This window comes from Panthera uncia (assembly GCF_023721935.1).
Source record: "Panthera uncia isolate 11264 chromosome A3 unlocalized genomic scaffold, Puncia_PCG_1.0 HiC_scaffold_12, whole genome shotgun sequence".
Lineage (NCBI taxonomy): Eukaryota > Metazoa > Chordata > Mammalia > Carnivora > Felidae > Panthera > Panthera uncia.
The window spans coordinates 24,532,376-24,554,840 of record NW_026057579.1 but is presented as its reverse complement, the minus strand read 5'-3'; the positions used below and the strand labels follow the sequence as shown (position 1 = coordinate 24,554,840).

The following is a 22,465-nucleotide window of genomic DNA, read 5'->3' as shown; positions in this document are numbered from 1 at the left end:
CTGGGTTGAACTGAGTCTCCCAAAAAAGTTTTCAATTCTTAACTCCTCGTACCTGTGAATTTGATTTTATTTGGAAACAGGGTCTTTGCAAATGTAACCAAGTTCAAATTAGGTCATACTGGATTAGGTTGGGCTCCTACCCAATGAGTGGTGTCCTTGTAAGAGAAGGAAAATTAGGACACAGACACACAGAGAGAATGCCATGTAATTATGTAGGCGGCCATGGGAGTGATGCATCTATAGGCAAGGAATGCCAAGGACCGCCAGCAACCACCAGAAGCTAGGAAGGAAGGACTGCCTCTTCGGTCTTCAAAATGACATGGTCCTAAAAACACCTTGATTTTATTTCTAGCCTCAAAGTATGAGACAATAAATTTGTGTTTTAAACCACCTAGTTGTAGTTTGTTACAGGAGCCCTAGAAAACTAATACATATGCTATACTGTTAATAACAGGACAAGGGACAAGGCTATTATCTCCATTTCACATGTGACACAACAGGCTTAGCAAAGCTACCTTATTCAAGATGAATAAATAATAATTAGACTGAGTTTTTTTGAAAACAATTATACCTGGATAATTCACTTAAAGCTTTTAATTATACCCCACTATACCTCATGAAGAACAGTATGACATTACATTCTTTTTTTTTAAACTTTTAAACAATGTTTTATTTTATATTGAGTGAGAAAGAGAGAAAGAGAGAGAGAGAAAGAGAGAGAGAAAGAGAGAGAGAGAGAAAGAGAGAGAGAGAGAACGAGCACGTGCGCCCACGCAAGAGAAGGGCAGAGAGACAGAGACAGAGACAGAATCTGAAGGAGGCTCTAGGCTCTGAGCTGTCAGCACAGAGCCTGAAGCGGGGCTTGAACTCACAACAGTGAGATCATGAACTGAGCTGAGGTCAGATGCTTAACCAACTGAGCCACCCAGGTGCCCCTGTCATATGACATTCTGAAATCTGGGATACACTTGACGTAAGTGACACGGGGAATAAATCACATAAAATTTTTCTAGTGATTATTAGCTATATATTTGCAATATAAAGACACAAAATTTTACTGGAAAAAGATTGAGGCTTCAATGAGTTTAAAAACTAATGAGATTCTAATTAAGAGTGTATTCTCCCAGGGTGCCTGGGTGGCTCAGTCAGTTAAGCGTCCAACTTTGGCTCAGATCATGGTCTCATGGTTGGTGAGTTCGAGCCCAGTGTTAGGTTCTGTGCTGACAGCTCAGAGCCTGGAGCCTGCTTCGGATTCCGTGTCTCTCTCTCTCTCTCTCTCTTCCCCTCCCTCATTCAAGCTCTCCTTCTCTCAAAAATAAACATTTAAAAAAAAGTGTAGTCTTCCACACCATTTTAATAGGCTAATATAAAAAGCAAACAGCATGAAAATGTCAGGTGTTACCTTAAAGTTGTACATCTTATGACCACACATAAAGCCAACATTAGATGTAAACTACAAACCAAAATAAAAATCTGTTGTTTCCATTTCTATTGCTTGCAATTTTTTCTCTAAATGCAATTAAGTAACCTGACCTTTTAGCCTCTACTTAAGCTTAACCTTCCTAAAAATATAAAGAGGGAGACCATCACAACAGAAGATATTTAATAATCTTCCCTCATTCATCAAAGAGCATTTAAACAGACTGAGGGGCACCTGGGTGGCTCAGTCGTTGAGCATCTTGACTTTGGCTCAGGTCATGATCTCATGGTTCTGGAGTTCAAGCCCTGTATCAGGCTTGCTGCAGTCAGTGCAGAGCCTGCTCCAAATCCTGCCCCCCCTCTCTCTGTGCTCCCCACCCCCCACTTGTACTCTCTCAAAAATAAATAAGCCTTCAAAAAATAAATAACCAGACTGAGCTCTTAACATATGAACTATAGTCTTCAGACTAGTATTACATCATTTCTATTACTAACTCATCTTGTTGATTCCCATTATTCTAACAAAAAGGCTAGTTTCTGTTTGGTTCTAAAAATTGCCTGAACTTTAATCTTTAGTGAAAACTACTTCTGTAACTGAACATGAGGACTCTTTAAAAACTATGCCCCCAAAATCATAAGTAGTGGGGTGAATTTCACTCACTGCCTCATATGGACATGTGGGTGCTAAGTATCTTCCCCGCACATCTCAAACCACCCTCACAGATATGACCTCATTTCCTCTCTCGTTAATACTTGTGGTGACAGTTAAGAAACCAATGGATTACATCTGCATTTCTTGTAAAATATTCCTGTTGTGATTTCATGACCAGCTGCCCTGAATGGGGTAAATGGAAACTGTAGGACCTGGGGTTTTTCTCTTAAAATCAGGATCACTCAGTGAGTTTATGCAATGTTAAGGTTTGCTTAATAAACTTGAGTATCAGGAAGAATAACTTTGATCCTAGACAAACATTATAGGCACACTGATTTTGTCTCTTGATGGGGCTGTTACTGTGGTGGGAAGAGGGCTGAACTGCAAACGGACTGTGAAAGATTTAACCCAGACAAAAATAAACCTAACCTAATGTCCAAAAACCAAACCAAATGTACACACACAAAAATAAAAACTCTACAACTGTCATAAGCCCTTTCAAAGTGCAGTATTCTAAACAGTATGATCCTATTAACACACTGAACAGAGAACACACTGACTGGAACAGCTAAATAATGCTTTAATGTAGAAATCCAAGTAGAATGTAAAATAATTTTTTAAACAAGTAGCAAGTGTCCCAGAATACATTCACCAATAAAACACAAAGAAACAAAACTCCTCAAATTCAATTACCCAAACATCTATTGAGATTTCAACATTCTTATAGTTGTGGCGAAAGGTCTGGCCTTTCTTCCTTCTAATCCAAAATAGCCCAGAAGTAACCCTAATATAAAGTGTGGTAAATTTGGTACAAAAAAACCCTGAAGGAAAGATGGTAATTCTAATGGAGAGAATCATTATATTTCTATAAAACAGAATTAAAATGCAATAAGGCAACAGAATTACAATCATTACATTGTAACCTCTGGTAGCCAGGTCTACATTCAACAAACACAAAACTACTACCTCCATGATGGTGGGTAGTTTGACTTGATGATGGGTAGTTTGACTTAACAAGTGGTTTTTTTGACTTAATACAATATCTCCAGTCAAGAAGGGTCTGGCATGTAGGTAGTCATTATTGTCTGAATAAATTAATAGGTAAAAATTCTGATCAGACACAAAAATTATAAAATGTAGGTCAATGAGGGGGCGCCTGGGTGGCTCAGTTGATTGGGTGTCAGACTTCGGCTCAGTTCATGATCCTGCAGTCTATGAGTTCAAGCCCCACATCGGGCTCTGTGCCGACAGCTCAGAGTCTGGAGCCTGCTTCAGATTCTGTCTCCATCTCTCTCTGCCCTCCCCCGCTCTCACTGTGTGTGTGTGTGCGTGTGTGTGTGTCTCAAAAATAAAATACACACACACAATTTTGGGGTGCCTGGGTGGCTCAGTTGGTAAAGTGTCCAACTTTGGCTCAGGTCATGATCTCGCGGTTTGTGAGTTCAAGCCCCGCATCAGGCTCTGTGCTGACAGCTCAAAGCCTGGAGCCTGCCTCGGATTCTGTGTTTCCCCCTCTCTCTGCCCCTCCCATGCTCATGCTCTGTCTCTCTCTTTCTCAGTAAATAAAAGTTAAAAAAAAAAAAAAAAAAAAGTAGGTCAATGAAACTACTCACAAAACAAACATTAAAAAAAAGGATTAATCTCAGCATAAATTAAGTTTATTACTATCCTATTTAAAACATCACATAAAGACTTTTATCTGTTTTAATTTAAAAACCAGTAATAAAATACTTGAAGAGACTACCGAAGTAAAAATTTAATTTGGATTAAAGGCCAATTGTTAGCAAGTAAAAAAGTATAAAGCAACCAATATAGTGACATTCAAACTCAGTTTTCCCATCAACTCACAACAGGCTAAGTTATATTTTACCAAAATTTTATAAATAAAGTTCACAAAAATTCTAAAGTTAGGGAGTAGGAAAAGACCCGTTATTTATTCAGAGAGATATTAGACAGAAATAGAAGCATTCTTTGAGAAGCAGTGCAACATCCTGTAATAAGCCAGAAAAATCTTGGGCTCAAGATTTTTGTTCTTTACTAACTTCATGACTATAAGCCAATTATTTAATTTCTTTGATGATAAAATTTGTATGTGTGTATCGTGTGAAAGAGAAAGAAGTCAAAGTTCACTTTACTCTATTTGGATATTTAATTGCTCCAGTCCCATTTACTGAAAAGACCACCATTCCCCAAATATACCAGAGCGGCTCACTGGTCACAAATCAGGTAAACCTAAAGAAGTAGGTCTATTTCTGGATCCTCTGTTCTATTCCACTGGCTTATTTATCCTTGTGGCAATACCACAATTTTAGTTGCCATAAGTTTATAATATATTTTGACATTAACCTGGATCTGTAAGATTGTCTGGACTACTCTCAGCTCTATCTTCCGTTTATGTTATTTAACGTAAAGAAATTGTCAATTTCTTTAAAAAGCCTGAAAAATTATTGAGGCTGTGCTAAATCTAGTCATCAACTAGAAGAAAAGTGGTTTCTTTATAATACTGAGTCTTTTCACCCCCATACAAGGTATATCCATCCATTTATTTGTCTGCTTTAACTTCTCCAGTGTTTTACAGTTTGTAAAGATCTTGACCTTTTCACATTAGATTTGTTCCTAGGCACATTGTAAGAAAACAATCACACATGAAAATATTTTCAATAACAGTCAATTTTCAATGTCACCCCATGAGACGTGTGCTTTCATTTTCAAAGATTATTTGGCTAAAGCTATAAATCTCTACTGAAGCACATCTGCATATATCTCAAAGGTTATATTTTTGATCCTATGTTTACTTAATGGACATTGTTTGGTGTATAAACAATGCAATGATGTAAATTCTAGGTGACACCTTGGTAGATTAAAATGTTTAAGGTGCATGAAGACTTATTTGCTACCTCAGTAATAAGAAAACAAGGTAAAAACTAATTGAGTGGGGAGCTGAAATGCAAATGTGAAGGCCGACAAAAAGGAAAGCTTTAAAAGGACAGTAAACAATGATACACAATCAGCAAAATTAAAGAAAAGGCTCAATTTGGGAAATATCAAGAGGAAAAGAGTATATAAAAACATATACAAAAAGAAATCTGACTTTTCTACTTTGTCTCTCATCTATAAGCTTTTATCCCCCTCTCCCAAACTTTACACAATAGCAAGCAGAGTTGAGATAAATGGAAGGCAAGAAGGTAGGAAGGAAAAAAGGCATTAGGGAGATGACAGAGGACAAAGTCAAAGGTTCATAGGAAGCCCCCAGGGATCCAGGAACTAAGAGTTAAAAAGGAAGTGTGAACTGGAATAAGGTCATGTGTAAATTATGAATTATTTCTTTTCAAGGTGCCTCTCTCCCTGTGGGTACTATTGGAAATTTCAGTGGGATAAAACTCCCCCCACCTTTTTTTTGTTATGGTAAGACTGGCTTCTGCATATTTAATGTCAACAGAATTCCTACAATCATTGTGATAAGTAAAAACTGTTGCCACATATTTCCAAATTGTTCACCTCCTCAAACCTGGTACTTTAAAGAAGCACTCCCAAATTACTCTGATGCTGAACCATGGACTCAGATCAAGTATTTGCTAGCTCTAAACCTGAGATTATCTTAACTGAACTAACTGGTGATAATATTCTCACTCATTAGAACCACAAAGTCAAAGATAATGTTATTAAAGGATAATGAATAAAATATAAGGGCAACAATTAATCACTGTGATCCCAAATTAGACCTAAGATCAATAAATTTGTATACAGAAATGAAACAAAATAAATTCTTCCATACAAGTAATAATTTTGGAATTTCTTCATAGAATAGTTTATACCCATCAATGAATAAAAATGACTTTTAGAAACACCAGAGGGTTTGAAGCAATGCTTTAATTTACATCGCCATGAGCACCTGTAAATGTTCTGTTGCGAACTGGATATGCTGCTCTAAAGCCAGTTCCTGAGATGCCTGCCTTATGATTAACACATATTCTTATTTCATGAAGTAGATAATATATTTGGACATTCTCAAGAATAACTAATGAGAAAGAAAGGATCTAGAAGTTTAGTAATCTTATATACAACTTTAAAAATACATAACCGACGCCACTGTGAGGTACACAGTTTCAAAGACTGATTAGAATACTGTTTATATACTTTGTGTAAAACTGTTCAGTTTATTTTAGAATAGCATAACAGAAAAAGCAAGGATAGTATCAGGAGTCAGAATGGTGTTCTAGCCTCAATTCCATCATTCGCTGGTTTGGGCAAGTCTCTTGGGCACATAAGACCTATACTTTTCTTATCTCTAATGAGCATATCGCTCAGCCAGTCTACCTTAACAATTAAGATGAAATGAAATAATGAATATGAAGGTGCTTTAGAAAACTATTCAAATGCTACTGAGTTACAGGCAATTTGTTACTTAAAAGATAATAGTACTTTCAGTAAAAACCTCAAAATAACTTACATTGTTTTCTGCTTTAAGTTTTAAGGACCACATACAAAACTCAGAAAAATTGCACACAGCCTTAAAACCAATTGGGTGACACTTGTTTTAATTTTTATTTAAACATTTCATTCTAAGAGAAGGAGCTGACAAAGTCTACCAAAGTTTGGCAATTTTAAGAGAGGCTGACATCTACTTAATAGGAAAAACGATCCTAACAATTTTATTCTGTTTTTAATATAAAAATCTTCTGTGATCAGAAAATAGGTTATAAAATTTTCTAATCCATAACAAGCTAAAGCACTGAATTTGATTGCTGAATACATGACATTAATGAATTTTCAGAACTGACAGTCCCCTTTCAATAAACTGAATTTCATATAGTTCAAAGCTTGAATTACACTTATTCATACCCTTAAGAAAAACATCAGTCAGCTCAAAAATGAAGAGGTACAAGGAATAAGCCATTATTTTGTCAAGTCGTAAATTAAATAAAAATACAGAATGTTGCTTTATATGCAGGAAATCCCATGTCAATCTAATAATGATGAGCATAAAGATGAGAGTATCAGAAATCAGTAACATGTTTTAGATCAATGTAATGAGAAAATAATTCACTTAACCTTGAACACTTAACTTGAAGCCCAGAATGACACTACTCTTTCCATTTCAAGATAAAAACCATTAATTTTAAATTTCTTCTTTTTCTTTGCTCTTTCCCACTTGTTTCTGACTCCCTATATTTTAAGTGCTGCTTTTAAAAAGTTGTCTTTAAGAAATAATAATAATAGTAACAAAAAGTTGTAGTCAAATGGAGCCAATCTGAAGGGTGCCAAATGGCCAAATATGGTAAAATTTTTGGATAAAAAAAAAAGTATAAAATTGATGTCTCCCAGACCGCAATGGACTGAAATCCCAAAAGCTATTAATTTACAGGTAACAATGATGATTAAAAGAACACAAGTAAGCTGTTAGTGTATCAACTCATTCTCAAAGTTAGAAAATAAAGATTCCAAGCATTATCCTGACTCCAAATGAACTATGTATTTTCAGTGTAACCTCACAACTCATGAGGGAAAATTTTTTTAGAGAAAAGTTCCAGCTCGTAAATGCAGAAGGTATGACAGAATTAGAGAATCACCATTTTTGCAAACTCATAAAATAGGCAACTATCCGAAGGCTGCTAAGCCCATCAAGTGGATCAGGCTGACAAGCTCACAACGGAGACAACCAGATACATATCTCCTGATAACGTGCAACACTAATACAGAACACTATCTTGCCCAAACTAGCAAACAACAACCAGACCATGCCTCTAGATTTAATTCTGTTTTCTAGAAACAGACATGCAAATTCATTCCCACAGGCATTTCCTAAATCAGCTGCCTTGATAACTTGATTCATGAAGAAATCCATCTGAAGGATATACAATTTAAATATTTTCTTAGACCAGAAAGCATGTAAGTCTTGCATTATGATTCAATCAGATGAAAGCAAAGGATAGATTACTTCTGTGAACACTGTGTAAAGAGCCAATTTATGAAATCTATTAAATTATTTCACCCTGGCATGGTCTATACAGTCCTTGTTAACAACATTGCCAGTCACACTACAACTAAAACTAAAGGAAACTGGGAGATCACAAAAGAAAATCACCTACAGATAATTCCAATCAGAAGTGTGTTAAAATACCAGATTTCCAGCTGAAGCTAAACCTATGGAGTTTTAACTCTGGGTACAAAAGTATCAGGCTATAATACAGAAATGCTGGCCCAAGTGATGATTATTTCCCATAATTGATGAGAATTTCTTCCCTAAGCATCTACACAGCTGGGTTCTTTATAGTCTAAAGAAAAATATCTTGATTGCTGTTTAATTATAGAGACAGATCTAAAAATTTTTTTTTTTAATATATTTTTTTTATTTTTTGGAAGAGCACAAGCAGGGGAGGGGCGGAGAGAGTGGGACAGAAGATCTGAAGCAGGCTCTTCGGTGACAGGCTGACAGCAGCAAGCCCGATGTGGGGCTCCAACTCACGAACCGCAAGATCACGACCTGAGCCAAAGTCGGACACTCAACCAACTGAGCCACCCAAGTGCCCCGAAAAATTATGTTCTAATTTTTAAGCAAGCTATGTAGAATAACTAATGCCATTTTTACAAGCTCTAAAGCACAACATAAGCAGTAACAGTTGACAGGAATCTGATCTGAAACTTACCTATAAAAAAATGACAGGACATGACAAATATAATCTTAACAAATAAAACACAAAACTATTATGAAAGTCCTATTCTTAGGTTTGTTATGTTCCAAATATTTGTGTCCATTTCAAAGTTTCAAAGGCATATCTTACATGGGGGTGGTGGAAGTGAGTGGGTCTGAGTAGAAATAACAGAAATCAGGAACTGATCAGCCTTATGACCAAGAAGAGATGATAAATGAAGGTGTCAGGCTAAAAACTGGTAAATTTACACAAATAGTGTACAGCAGATCTTAGGACACCTCCCAAATAAATTAATCAATTGTATATATTTAATATCCACAAAAGAGCAAAGACCCAGAATTTGGGGCACAGGACCAGTCTTTCAAAATCTAGGCCACGTCACACTGACATATATTTACACGATGATCACTACAAAAGATCCCTTTGTTACATGGACATTTATGTATTAATGAGCTGTAGGAAAAAATAGCTATACCTTTATGATGGGGGAGTCAAATATAATCACTAACTTATATTTGCTAACAACAGCAACATTACTTTTTAAATTGCAAGCTGATTTAAATCTTTCCAAGCACATAAAAATCAAAAAAAGGAATCTCTGTTTTAATTAAGGCAACTAAAATTATAAAAATCCAAAATCTACTTTCAATGAAATACTTTCCTTGAAGAGATAAGGATTCATACACAGCCTGATATTCAAAATCTCTTCAAATATATGCTGCTAACTACATGAATAAATACTTCCTGGAGAGGAAAAGGGGTAACCACCAACTCAATAATCTTGGGGTGGGGGCAATTTTAATATAAAGATATAAACAAAAGTCCTAAATACTCCAAATTCAAGGATATAACAAACCTAAAACATTTTTTTCTTAAACTAACGACGTATTCAAAAGTATATGGACCAAACCGATAAGATTCTCTAACTCACAACCATACTAAATTCATATACCCTGATACACCCTTTGGTAAAATGGCCAGGCATTCAAAGGCCAAAGCAAAAACCATTGTAGTAAACTATCTCAAGTTTGAGAACTATGTGACTAATGTTTCCCTTTAGATGTGCAAAAACTTTCGATAGTGAAATTTCTTTTACTAACATGTTTCAACAGTTGACTTTTCAGATGATCTAAAACACACACAAATCAAAAGCACAGACAAGAAAAAACACACCACTGTATTTCATAAAAGGAACATAAGATACAATAGGGGTCTTTACCTTACTGTACATTAGACCCTCACTTTGAATGTTCACGAAAGTAGAACTTTTTCAAAAGGCTAGTATCTAAAAGCAAAAGCAATTTGGCATGTTTTATCCAACATTAAATATTTTACACATATTATAAACACACACACACAAACACACTTACATGTATACATACAAATAAAAAGGGTTTTGTTTTTTTTTTTTTACCTAAATGCAAACTGGATGAGGATCCATGTGATGAAAGTGATGGCGGTGGCGTAAGTGAATGTCCTGGAGTTTGGCTTGGCAGAGGCATGCCTATTGGACTTGGAGAGGAGGAAAATCCCAGACTATTGTAAAATGGTTGCCCTATGGGTGCTAGGCTGCTACTAGATCTTTTGTACAAGTCAGAGCTAGTAGATAGAGACTCTCTCCTTGTGGCACTACTACTTGCAGAACTGCCAACTGAAGAAGAAATAAAAAAAACCCTAATTACATACAGTGTTAACTGAATAAAACCTATCCCCAACTCTTGCTGGGAAATAACAGAAGTGATCACAATAATTACTTTTAGAAACATTATGGGGAAGATAATTACTGTGATAACTATATAAACTGACTTTCATTAATCATAAAAGGGTATAAATGCACCCCAATAAAGTAACCAGATACTTAACAGAGCACTCATATGTTTATTATTTCACACATATTTACCATTGACACATATGATTACTGTGCTTTAATACCCTGGTATGATTTATAAACCCTACAATTGTAAGGTGTCTGCTTTAGGAGACGCTAGAGATTAAATTCCAATAACGTTAAATTTTGGTAGTGTCCTAATCTCTGGAATCAGTTTCTTAGACTTCAACTCAATGCCAAGAAAGTATTACACTGATAAATAGATTATTAATACATTTCCCTCACCATTCACATTTAATTTGGCTTCTACCTTGTGTTCAAACCATAGTCCTTTAAGTCCATATTGGCCCGAATATCAGTCAGTTGTGAAATACAGATGGTAACTAACTTCTCAGCACTTTTCAAATTACACATTCTCCCTATCCATCAGCAACTAAGTTACAAAATATATATGAAAAAGTAAACTTCCTTTTAGACAATTGATGGCTTTCATTACTGTTGTCACAACCAAAGACATGCTTTCACTTACCCCTCAGGATCTCCATCTCCCATTCCAGAGATTCTACTACTGGTCTTATGAGCCTTTTACTCAAGTGAAGACAAATCAGCCTTTTTCCCCCCTCAAATACACAATTATCTCATATCACATACCTTCCTAAACTACATACTGAATTCCTTTTACTTAATCCCAAATTCAACCCTTTAGTCCTTTTTTTCCTTAAGCACTCTACAAAATCATTTTAAAAAAATGGCAGAACCACATTGCCATGTAGCCATGCATACTCAAAAAAGTAATCAACATATCCGGATAATCAGTCTTTACCAAGTGTTTAAAAGGGCTGTCCAAAACTCCCACATCTTAAGTCTCACTAATAGCCCACATTTTCAAGTGCTTCTTTCCTATTTCTAAACACTAGCCTTTTTTTGGTTTGTTTTTTAACTGAGTATCTTTTATAGCGAAGGGAATTTCGTATTAGATTTCTTAACCTGTCAGGTTTTTAAAGAACAAGCTCTATATTCGGACCAATATGGTAACATTTTTAAAGAGAATTTTAAAGTTTCTATTAGGTCTTGGTTTTCTAATCTCAAGTCAATTATAAATAGGTAATTAGAGCACAATGAAAAATTAAGAGAAAAATTAAGCAGAGAACATAATGGGTAGACCAAGTTAAGCTTATAATACAGATAGCAAACAATTACATTGGTTTTCCCAAATTCAAGACTCTTATAAAGGAAAAACACAAGGCTCACACTACTGTATGAGGCAAAATATTAAAACACTAGTAAACCTTTAATACCAGCCAGTGTGGTTTCTGAAAGACTGATATGTTTTATAGAAAACTGCACATTTTAAGGTATCATCTAATAAGAGAACACTATGTAACTATATGCATTTTAGTAGCAAAACCAAACAAACACTCACGTGACAAGCACCTCTTCTAGAGTTGCTTTTGGCAAAACTGTAAATACATGCTACGTTAACTATGCTAATTTAAAAGGACACTGTCAAAGTGATTGTTCTAAATACAGGGCTACTTAAAATTCCTATTTATTTCAGAAAACAATTTGACTGACAAGGAAAAAAACAACAGCTCTCTAATAAGAGCAGTAGCACTGTCATTTCCCTGGCAAATAACCAAAGAAACCATAGTTTTGACACATGAAATAGTATCTTCCTCCAAAAAGGAAAGGCCAAGCCAAACGTTTAAAAGTAATTCAGAAATAGCTTTATTTTAATCCTAAACAAGCTGGCTCCTTAACTTTTACTATATGCCTAAATTATCTGCAACAGTGCAACTGTGAAATATGAAAACAAAGGATACCTAAAAGATCTAAAAGGCTAGACCAACAGCGGAGTCACTAATCATTTATCAACTATATATAACATGTTAAATTTCAAACTTTCAATTGTAACAACACTTTCTAAGTAATGGGTCATAGAAGGGTTGATTTAATTACCATATTACAATGGCTAAGCTTCCTAACTGTGTTATATAAGGTGGGGTATAACACTGGTAAGTGTTAATAATTGCATCATATAGGTAAGAGAATGACAGTGTACAGGATTCTGTATGTGTATATGTGCACATAACCGTACTATCATTTTAGATTTCATACAGGTATGGGATTGCCATCATATGAAACGGCAATGGGTAGGCTTCTTTTAAGAGTACCCTTGTGTAGCACTTGAATGAACTCTCACAAAATGTCCAAGAGGAAGGGGAAGATGATAAGACTTTTACTGGCATCCAGGGGTGGCAACTGCTAATGTCCTCTGAAGCAAGGTAAAACAGAGGTATATACAGATTGGTAGTCAAAATTAAGTAGCAATGTTTATAAATAAGGGAGGCGTGAAGAAGACCAGTTTTGGGGAAGGAGGCATCTGCAGGAAACATTTGTAGGGAACAAAATGCTCATGCCAACCGGTTCCTGAATGCTGGGGGGAATGATCCTAACAACTGAGAGACAAATGAGAATTTGAAAGAAGTGGATAAGGGGGTCTACAAGTCCATCCCAGACCATCAGTGACATATATTATTACAAAAGGGGAAATGAGGTTTATCAAAGCTCTTCTCTATTTTTCCTGGATTATTTAGAGTCTATAATCTCTAGTTTAGAAACTAGTCATTCCTACAAAGTTTATCTTTTAAGTTATATGTTCTTACACTTTTCTTCAGCATGTTGGATATTTGGAGAAAATGCTTGTCAACTGTATTAGGAACAAAAAATGAGTCCGATGGGAGTGCCTGGGTAGAGGTAAAAATACCGAACTCCAAAAGGAATGAAAAATTCAAGTAGGAAAATTAAAAGATTGAAGACTCTCCAAGTTCATTAGATTTTTCCCTCAGAAGTTCTTGTGCCCATTCTTTAGGTAGTTTGGTGTTAGGCAAGTATGATATTTCCCTATTGCATTTCATTGTAGCACAAAAGGATTCTGCTTCTACAAGTTTATAGCAATTTTAGATCATTCCTCTTACAAATATGAATGTTGAAAGTTCAGAAGTCACTTCCTTAGAAAACCAGCAAACATACTTAATAACAACTGGCCCATGTTAGTTTTGCCATTTTCCACACCAGAAAAGAAAATAACTTAATGTGGTGGGAAAACAGACGAGAAGCAGGTATTAAAAGATTCTATGACTTTACTAAAAATAGAAAACCTCTTGCGATCTGAATAAACTGCCCTACCCCTCATGAAGAAAAGGCTGCCAATTAATTGTACCAACAGAACTAGGGTTTCCTGAACACTCTGGAAACTTCAGAGATTGATAACACAGGTATGTCAACAGGAAGTCAATGTGGGCCTCTTCTGATTTCACCTGGTCATTTCTCAGTTACAAAATCAGTTTGTGTGGGTAAATTATTTATTTTGTGAAGCTATTTTAAATTTAAAAATTTTAAGTATTTTGTATATAACTAGGCTATGGAAGAAATATTCTTTTAGAAGAATTTTTAATGATAAAGGCTAAATTATTTAGTGTAGAAGATAAGCGTATTGGTAGTTTCTTAGGGGCCTCTGACCAGAATATTTCACTGTATTTTAACTTTATATATTATACCTAATAAAACCATAATGAATGACTAGCATTTAATAAGAATAAAACATCTGATAAAAACAAAAAAGACTATTATTTTAAAACACTAGAAATTTAAGGTGGCAAAATATTTACTTCCTCAAACATTATTTTGTACATAAAAAGGAAGAACTAGTAATCAGCAAACAAATCTTAATAAAAAAAAAATTATAATTCTTAAAGCCAGGGGAAAATGTATTATATCTGAGTAAAAGATGGGCTGCTTGAAGTGAGCTAAACATTCATAAATGCTTAAAGATCTGCAGCCGGTAGTTTTCTTCCTACAAAATTAAATAAACCAGTATTTTATTCCTGTCCTTTCTACACTATAAGCTATTATTTATCTTCATATTGAAAACAAACATATACCTCATGTCCACTTAGCAGAGTACACTCATCTTATAAAGGCAACTTACCTGACGAACCAAATCCACTGAGGGCTGAGCCTATAGCAGCACCCAGAGAGCTACTGCTTCCAAAGCCAAGCGATGTACTTCCAGGCTGGCCAGGTCCGTGAGAAAATAAAGAACTGCTCTGGGAGCTACTAGTCAAAGAAGTGCTCCCGTAAAATGAATTCGACTGCAGATTCGTGCTCGGCGGCTGCTGCTGCTGCTGCTGCTGCGGTGGCTGAGTGCCAATTGGCCGAAAGAGACCGTTTGTGCTGCCGGTAAGACTATTTGCAGTTCCTCCAGCCGCTGCTGCTGCTGCTGGAAAACAAATTTCAGACACTTCTTGAAACCACCAAAAAGACTACTCTCTGTTTTTAAAATATCTCAAACAACACCAGAAAAATATTATCCCTGAAAACATCAGTTACACTTACCAGCTTGTGCTGCTGCTGAACTAATTAAAACGGGTGTCGGAGCCATTAAACGAACTGGAGCTCCAAGGCCAGTTCTTGCTCCGGGGCCAACCACTAAGGCACCAGTCTGATCATAATAGGCAGTTGGAGCTAGTACTTGATAGCCTAGATAATATTAAAATAAATGTTTACTAATGAAAACATTTGCTATAGAAAACATGCATATTTATTTCCCCCACATTTGTCTTTATCAACCACAAAATATAATTATATACAATATGAAATCCTTAAATAATCATGATATGAGAAGTTAACACATTTGAGAAGGTATTACTTACTAAATGTATGAAACTGTAATAGTGTGTAAGTAAAACTGTTTTCTCTAAATTTTAAGAGATGCCTTCCATTTACAAACCACAAAATAACAAGGTACATTCTTTGATATGTAACTATAGGCCATCAAGCACTGATATTTGAAAAATATTACCTATTAGTTCTGAGAAGAGGATGGAAAGACTAAGGGATGTGAGGTGGTCAGAACACTAGAAGAATGGTTTATTATGCAATTTTAATAAAGTTCTAAACCAAGGGATTCATTAACAGCATTCCCTCAGCTTTTCCTTCGTAAGCATCCATTTAACAATCATGATATAAAGATACCTTAAAATCATAAGGTTACACTTTTTGTAAAGGTTCTCAAGTGAAAATCTGAATAAAAATCATACAGGAATTAGTTTTATAGCCTTAAGCACAAGGCAGGTGATAATCTGCACTATTCAGAACTACAGAAGCTTTTCTCAGGGGAGATTCCTTATCTTAACTACAGAACAAAAAGTAACTATTTTGAAGAGAAAAGTGACTATTTTGCCAATTCTTCCAGGGATAATATATAACAAGTACCACTCTAGATGCACAGGAGAGAATTTAACTACACACAGGAGATACTTTTAAGGCAGAAAAGCTTACTCCTCTCCCAGAAGTCATGTTAAGAACGTCTATCTTACACAGGACAAGGACTCAGGTTCAACATTCAGACAACCATTTGCAAAAAGGTACTGATAATTTTAAGTTTAAATACCACCTTCACCGCCAAGACTAACAACACTTTCACATGCAAAGGTTGTTTTTAATTAAATATGGTAATTCTGACTGTTTTTGCAATTAGTTTCATTATAAATGGATATAAATTAGAAGAACCAGCCGAACAGACATATAAGGCAAAATCGGGGCGGGGGGGGGGGGGGGGGGAATACAGAGCTTCCAAGCTGACTCCTCACGGAATGAATGGGATAAATCTTGAGAAGAGATTATGAATATCCAACTGGAGATGTCAAATAGGATATACAAGTCCTAAGTTTAGGGGAGAGGGTCCAGGCTGGAGTTACAAACAATGAAATCACCAAGAAAAATTAAAAAGGGATCTATGGACAGAGTACTTCACATTAAGAGGCTGGAGACAGAAGGAACCAGGGAAGAGATGAAGAAGGAACAGTCAGGGCGGGCGCCTGGGGTGGCTCAGGTGGTTGAACATCCGACTTTGGTTCAGACCAGAATCTCGCGGTCCGGGAGTTCAAGGCCCATGTTGGTCTAAATGCTGACAGCGTAGAGCCTGGAGCCTACTTCGAATTCTGCGGCTCCCTCTTTCTCTCTCTCTCTCTCTCTCTGCCCCTCCCCTGCTCGCTCTCTCTCTCTCTCTCAAATGTAAAAATTAAAAAAAAAAAAAAAAAAAAAAAAGAAGGAACAGCTGTAACAATGTGGTCTCTTGCAGGCCAAAGAAAAAATAATTCTAATGAAGACTGAGTGATCAACAATGTTAAATGATGCTAAAAGCTATTAGAAGCTGAGAACTGACAAATGGCTTAGACACATGAAGTCATTATGATGAGGGATGCAAGCCAAACTGTAGTGAGTTCAGTCAAGAATGGGAGAACCACAAGCAAGTACAGACAATGCTTCTGAGGAGTTTAGATGTAAGGAGGGCCAGAGGGGAGCTAAAGAAAAGGGGATGCTGAGACTAATTTTTTCTTAATCAGAAAATGTACTTTATCAGCAAAGCACAATACTTTGTGCTTAAAATTTGTTGCTGTAAAATAAAACACATAAACACACAGAGAATATAAACCCAAAGGTACAGTATAATGACTACAATAACAACAAAAATTTAACCACAATCCAAGTTAAGAAATAGAAAACTGCCCAGCACCTTACCTCTCATACGTCCCTGCTCCACCACAATCTTCTCTTTGTCTTAGAGTTCTACACTACTCTACTACCCATAAATGCCTCCCTAAGACTCATGTGGTTGGAATGATTTAAAAATTTTCATGTAGGATTCACTAGCGGTTGTATGCAGATATACATCCCCATTATTCCATTATTGTATAGCAGCTCGTTGGATGGATACGAAAATGCATTTATGCGTTCTACATTTACACTGCTTCCCCCATTTAGGGACACTATCATCAGTACTGCTTATAAACATTTTGGTACATGTATCCTGGTGTATAACGTGTGGATTTATCTCTCTACTGCAAGGTATGTATCTAAGTAGTTGATGCACTGATTATGTAAATTCACACTCCTTCTACCTTGCTATTAGAGTTCTCACTTGCATGTAACTTTAATAACACTTTATATTCTCAGACTTTTAAATCTGGCTGATCTGGAAGATATGCAGAAATATTTTGTTGTGGTTTTGAGTTTCATTTTCCCATACTAAATAGGCTGAGCATCTCTTCATATGCTACTCTTGGAAGAGGCTTTTTCAAGTCTTTTACTCATTTTCCTACCAGGCTGCCTTTTCTTACTGGCTTATAAATATGTATGTGTATCCAAAGGTTTTCACTGTTTTAATATATTGCAATTATCTTTCTCCATCCCTAGCCTGACAATCTATTCTCTTTATGGTGAATTTTGGGGTAATAATGTCAAATATTATTTCATTTTTATAACAAAATTTCCCTGTATTTTCTAATAGCCTTAAAATTCCACTGTTCACATTTCTGTCTAAAATCCAAACGAAGTTGGTTATTGAACACAAGATAGGGCAGGGGTTCAATTTCATTTTGTTTCCAAAACAACCAATTTTATTTCATCTTATTTGTAAAACAAGTCATTCCTCCCTACTGCTTTGTTCTGTTTCTTTGTAATTAGGTATTCGTTTCTTTGGGGATTTCATCTTTGGGGTCTCTATTGGGTCCCACTGGTTTGTCTCTCCAGGGAAGAATTTAACTGTAGCTTTAGAATTAGTCTTCCTCCGGAGTAAGTCAAAACAGAGCAAGTCTTTTTACTTATTTTTGTCCTTTAAGAGTATTGTGGCTTAATCTTGATGGACCCTTTGCATTTTCACTAAATTTTTTTCTCAGCTATCAAAATATCATAGAAAGAACCTATTAGAAATTTTAGTTGGATATGTACTGAAACTATAGGGAGAACTGATACATTTAAAATGCTGACCTGTCAAGGGGAGCCTGGGTGGTTTAGCTAGTTGAGCATCCGACTTCAGCTGAGGTCATGATGTTGCAGTTTATGAGTTCCAGCCCACATTGGGCTCTGTGCTGAAAACTCAAGAGGCTGGAGCCTGCTTCAGATTCTGTGTCTCCCTCTCTCTCTGCCCCTACTCGCGCGCTGTCTCTCTCTCAAAAATTAAACATTAAAAAACATTAAACATAAAAACATTTTTAAAAAATTTCAATGCTGAGTGGACCAAAGGTAGCTATATCTCTTTAGGTCTCCTTTATACTTTTAAAAAGTTAGATTTAGTCCTAAGTACTTGCTACTACTACAAGTATCTTTAAAATTTTTCATTTTCAAACAGTATGCTGTTAACAAAAAAGATTTCATATTTTTTTTAATGTTTACTTTTGAAGGAGAGAGAGAGCGAGCGAGTGAGCAGGGAAGGGCAGGGAGACATAGACACAACCCACAGCCCAGAGCCTGACACGGGGCTCAAACTCACAAACCGCGAGATCATGACCTGAGCTGAAGTCGGACGCTTAACCAACTGAGCCACTCAGGTACCCCCCTGAAAAGATTTTTAAATTGATTTTCATATCCAAAAACCTTAACAAGAACGTTAAGTCTAATACTTGATCTAAAGATTCATTGACAGGGGCGCCTGGGTGGCTCAGTCGGTTAAGCGTCCGACTCCAGCTCAGGTCACGATCTCACAGACCGTGAGTTCGAGCCCCGCGTCGGGCTCTGGGCTGATGGCTCAGAGTCTGGAGCCTGCTTCCGGTTCTGTGTCTCCCTCTCTGTCTGCCCCTCCCCCATTCATGCTCTGTCTCTCTGTCTCAAAAATAAACGTAAAAAAAAAAAATTAAAAAAAATAAATAAATATTCATTGACAGTTTTAGTTCTTCCTTTACCGAATTTTCTCATTTCTCTCTCATGTTATAGTACTGGCTAGGATCTCTAACATGCTAAAGTGTTAATAGGAATCATTGTCTTCTTCCCCGTCTTAAAAAAAAAAATCCAATTATTTCCCATAAAGCAGAAGTGTGTTATCCATTTGGGGGTACGGGGGGGGTGTCAATTTCCACCTTAGCATATTAAGGAAACTATCTTTGAATCCTAATTTGTTGAAGTGGCTTGTTATTAGAGTCAGTATATAAATTTGTTATGCTTTTCTTGCCTCTCTTGAGAAGTTCTTGTGATTGCTTTCTTTTAATCTTTGAACGTGCCAATGACCTTATATGACTTCCTAAACTTCTTGAATTCCTGGGATAAAACCAACTTGTTCATCATATATTATTATCCTGCTTATTATATACTGCTATATCTGGCTGTTAATATTTTAGAATTTAGTAATTAACCTGTAATTTTCCTTTTCTGTATACTCTTTGACAGGTTTCATTATTTTTTCTTAAATGCTTATTCTTGAGACAGAGAGAACCCTCGAGGGAGGGTCAGAGAGAGGCTGAGCCAGAGGATCCGAAGCAGCCTCTGTGCTGACAGCAGACAGCCCAGACATGGGGCTAGAACTCATAAACCGTGAGATCATGACCTGAGCCACAGGTGGACACTTAACCAACTGACCCACTCAGGCACCCCAGATATGATTTTTAATATTTAAGTTTCTTTTTTTAATGTTTCAAGCTTTTTTTTTTTTTTTTAATTCTAGTTAACGTATAGTGTAATACTGGTTTTAGGAGTAAAACTTAGTGATTCATCACTTACATACAACACCCAGTGCTCATCACACGTGTCCTCCTTAATCCCCATCACCCATTTAACCCACCCTCCCACCCACCACCCCCCTCCAGCAAATTTGTTTTCTGTAGTTAAAAATCTCTTTTATGGTTTGTTCCCTTCTTTTATTTTTCTTTCATCTATGTTCATCTGTTTTGTTTCTTATATCTACATATGTGTAAAATCATATGGCATTTGTCTTTCTCTGACTTATTTCGCTTAGCATAACACACTCTAGCTCCATCTACGTCATTGTAAATGGGAAGACTCCATCCTTTTTGATGGTTGAGTAACATTCCAGTGTGTGTGTGTGTGTGTGTGTGTGTGTACACACACACACACACACACATATCTTCTTTACCCATTTGTCAGTCGGTGGACATTTGGGCTCTTTTCAACATTTGGCTACTGTTAATAATGCTGCTATAAACATTGGGGTGCATGTGCCACTTTGAATCTGTATTTTTTGTATCCTTTGGGTAAATAACCTAGTAGTGCAATTGCTGGATTGTAGGGTAGTTCTATTTTATTATTATTATTATTACTATATTATTATTATTATTATTATTATTTGAGGGGGGGAGGGAGGGAGGGAAGGAGGGAACACGCATGAGCTGGGGAGAGGGGGAAAGGAGGAGAGGTAAAATCTTAAGCAGTCTCCATACTCAGCACAAGCACCATGCAAAGATCAATCCCATGACCCTGGGACCATGATCTGAGCCAAAATCAAGAGTTGGATGCTGGACTGACTGGCACCCCGGGGTAGTTCTATTTTTAATTTTCTGAAGAACCTCCATACTGTTCTCAAGTAGCTGCACCAGTTTGCGTACCCACCAACATGCAAGAGGGTTCCCCTTTCTCTGCATCCTAACTGACACCTGTTGTTTCCTGTGTTGTTAGTTTTAGCCATTCTGACAGGTGTGAGGTGATACCTCATTGTGGTTCCGCTTTGTATTTCCTTGATGATGAGTGATGTTAAGCATCTTTTTGTGTTATCTGATAGACATCTGGATGTCTTCTTTGGGAAAATGTCTATTCATGTCTTCTGCCCATTTCTTCACTGGCTTATTTGCTTTTTGGGTGTCAGGTTTGATAAGTTCTTCATAGATTTTGGATACTAATCCTTTATCAGATATATCACTTGTAAATGTCTTCTTCCATTCCAAAGGTTTTTAGTTTCGTTGACAGCTTCCTATGCTGTGCAGAAGCTTTTATCCTGAGGAGGTCCCAATAGTTCATTTTTACTTATGTTTCCCACGCCTTTGGAGACATGTCTAGTAACAAGTTGCTACAGCTGATGTCAAAGAGGTTGCTACCTGTGTTCTCTAGGATTTTAATGGAGTCCTATCTCACATTTAGGTCTCTCATTGATTTTGAATTTCTTTTTGTGATGGTATAACAAAGTGGTCCATTTTCATTCTTCGGCAGGTTTCCCAACACCATTTGTTGAAGAGACTGTCTTTTTTCCACTAAATATTCTTTCCTGCTTTGTTGAGGATTAACTGGCCATATAATTTCGGGGTTTTCTATTGTGTTCCACTGATCTATGTGTCTGTTTTTGCCAGTACTATACTGTCTTCATGACTGCAGCTTTGTAAGATAGCTTAAAGTCTGGAATTCTGATGCCTCCAGCTTTCCTTTTCTTTTTCAAGACTGCTTTGGCTACTTGGGGTCTTTTCTGATTCCATATATATTTTAGGATTCTTTGTCCTAGCTCTGTGAAAATTATTAGTGGTATTTTGATAGGGATAGTATTAAATGTGACAGGTTTTAGTATTTAGATTATACTAGTATCATAAAATGACCTGGGAAGCATACCTTCTTTTCCTATTTTCTAGGATCTTAAAAATTGGAATTATTTCCTCCTTGAATACCTGGTATTCACCACTGAAGTTTTATGTTGGCCTAAAATCTTAAGGGAGAAATTTTGATTACTTAATTCACTTCTTTAATGTTAATGGACCTCAGATGTTTTATATATCCTCAAGTCTGTTTGGTTACATTTTTTCTAGTTATTTGTCCATTTTATCTACACTAATTTGTTAATGTGAGATTGTTCCTAATAGCCACCAATGATTATTTAATTTTTCTGTATTGGTATTTCTGCCTTCTTGTTTTAAATCTTTCTTGGATGAGTCTCTCAGGGGTTTATCAATTTTATTAGTATTTTCAAAGAAATAACTTTTGGGATAATTTAAATCTTTGAATTGTATGTTTGCCACCTATTTCATTCACATCAGCTCCCATCTTTATTATTTGGTTTCCTTTTACAAATTCTTTGGGCTTAGTCTCTTCCTTTTATAGTTCCTAGATAGAAACTTACTTTCCAATGTATGCATTTGAGCC

General features: G+C 36.2%; 1 protein-coding gene across 11 annotated transcripts in view; it reads right to left on the bottom strand.

Annotated features, from left to right (window-relative positions):
• The window catches only part of PUM2 (pumilio RNA binding family member 2), a 99,618-nt gene that overhangs the window by 22,085 nt on the left and 55,068 nt on the right, over positions 1-22,465 (bottom strand). For 6 of the 11 annotated variants that reach the window (XM_049651986.1, XM_049651984.1, XM_049651987.1 and 3 more), the window contains 3 exons: positions 14,951-15,094; positions 14,544-14,834; positions 10,139-10,375 (listed from right to left, as the gene is read on the bottom strand). In XM_049651986.1, the coding sequence (XP_049507943.1) occupies positions 10,139-10,375; positions 14,544-14,834; positions 14,951-15,094 (672 nt within the window). The remainder of the gene's footprint in view (positions 1-10,138; positions 10,376-14,543; positions 14,835-14,950; positions 15,095-22,465) is intronic. The other 5 variants (XM_049651991.1, XM_049651992.1, XM_049651988.1 and 2 more) reach the window with 2 other exon arrangements.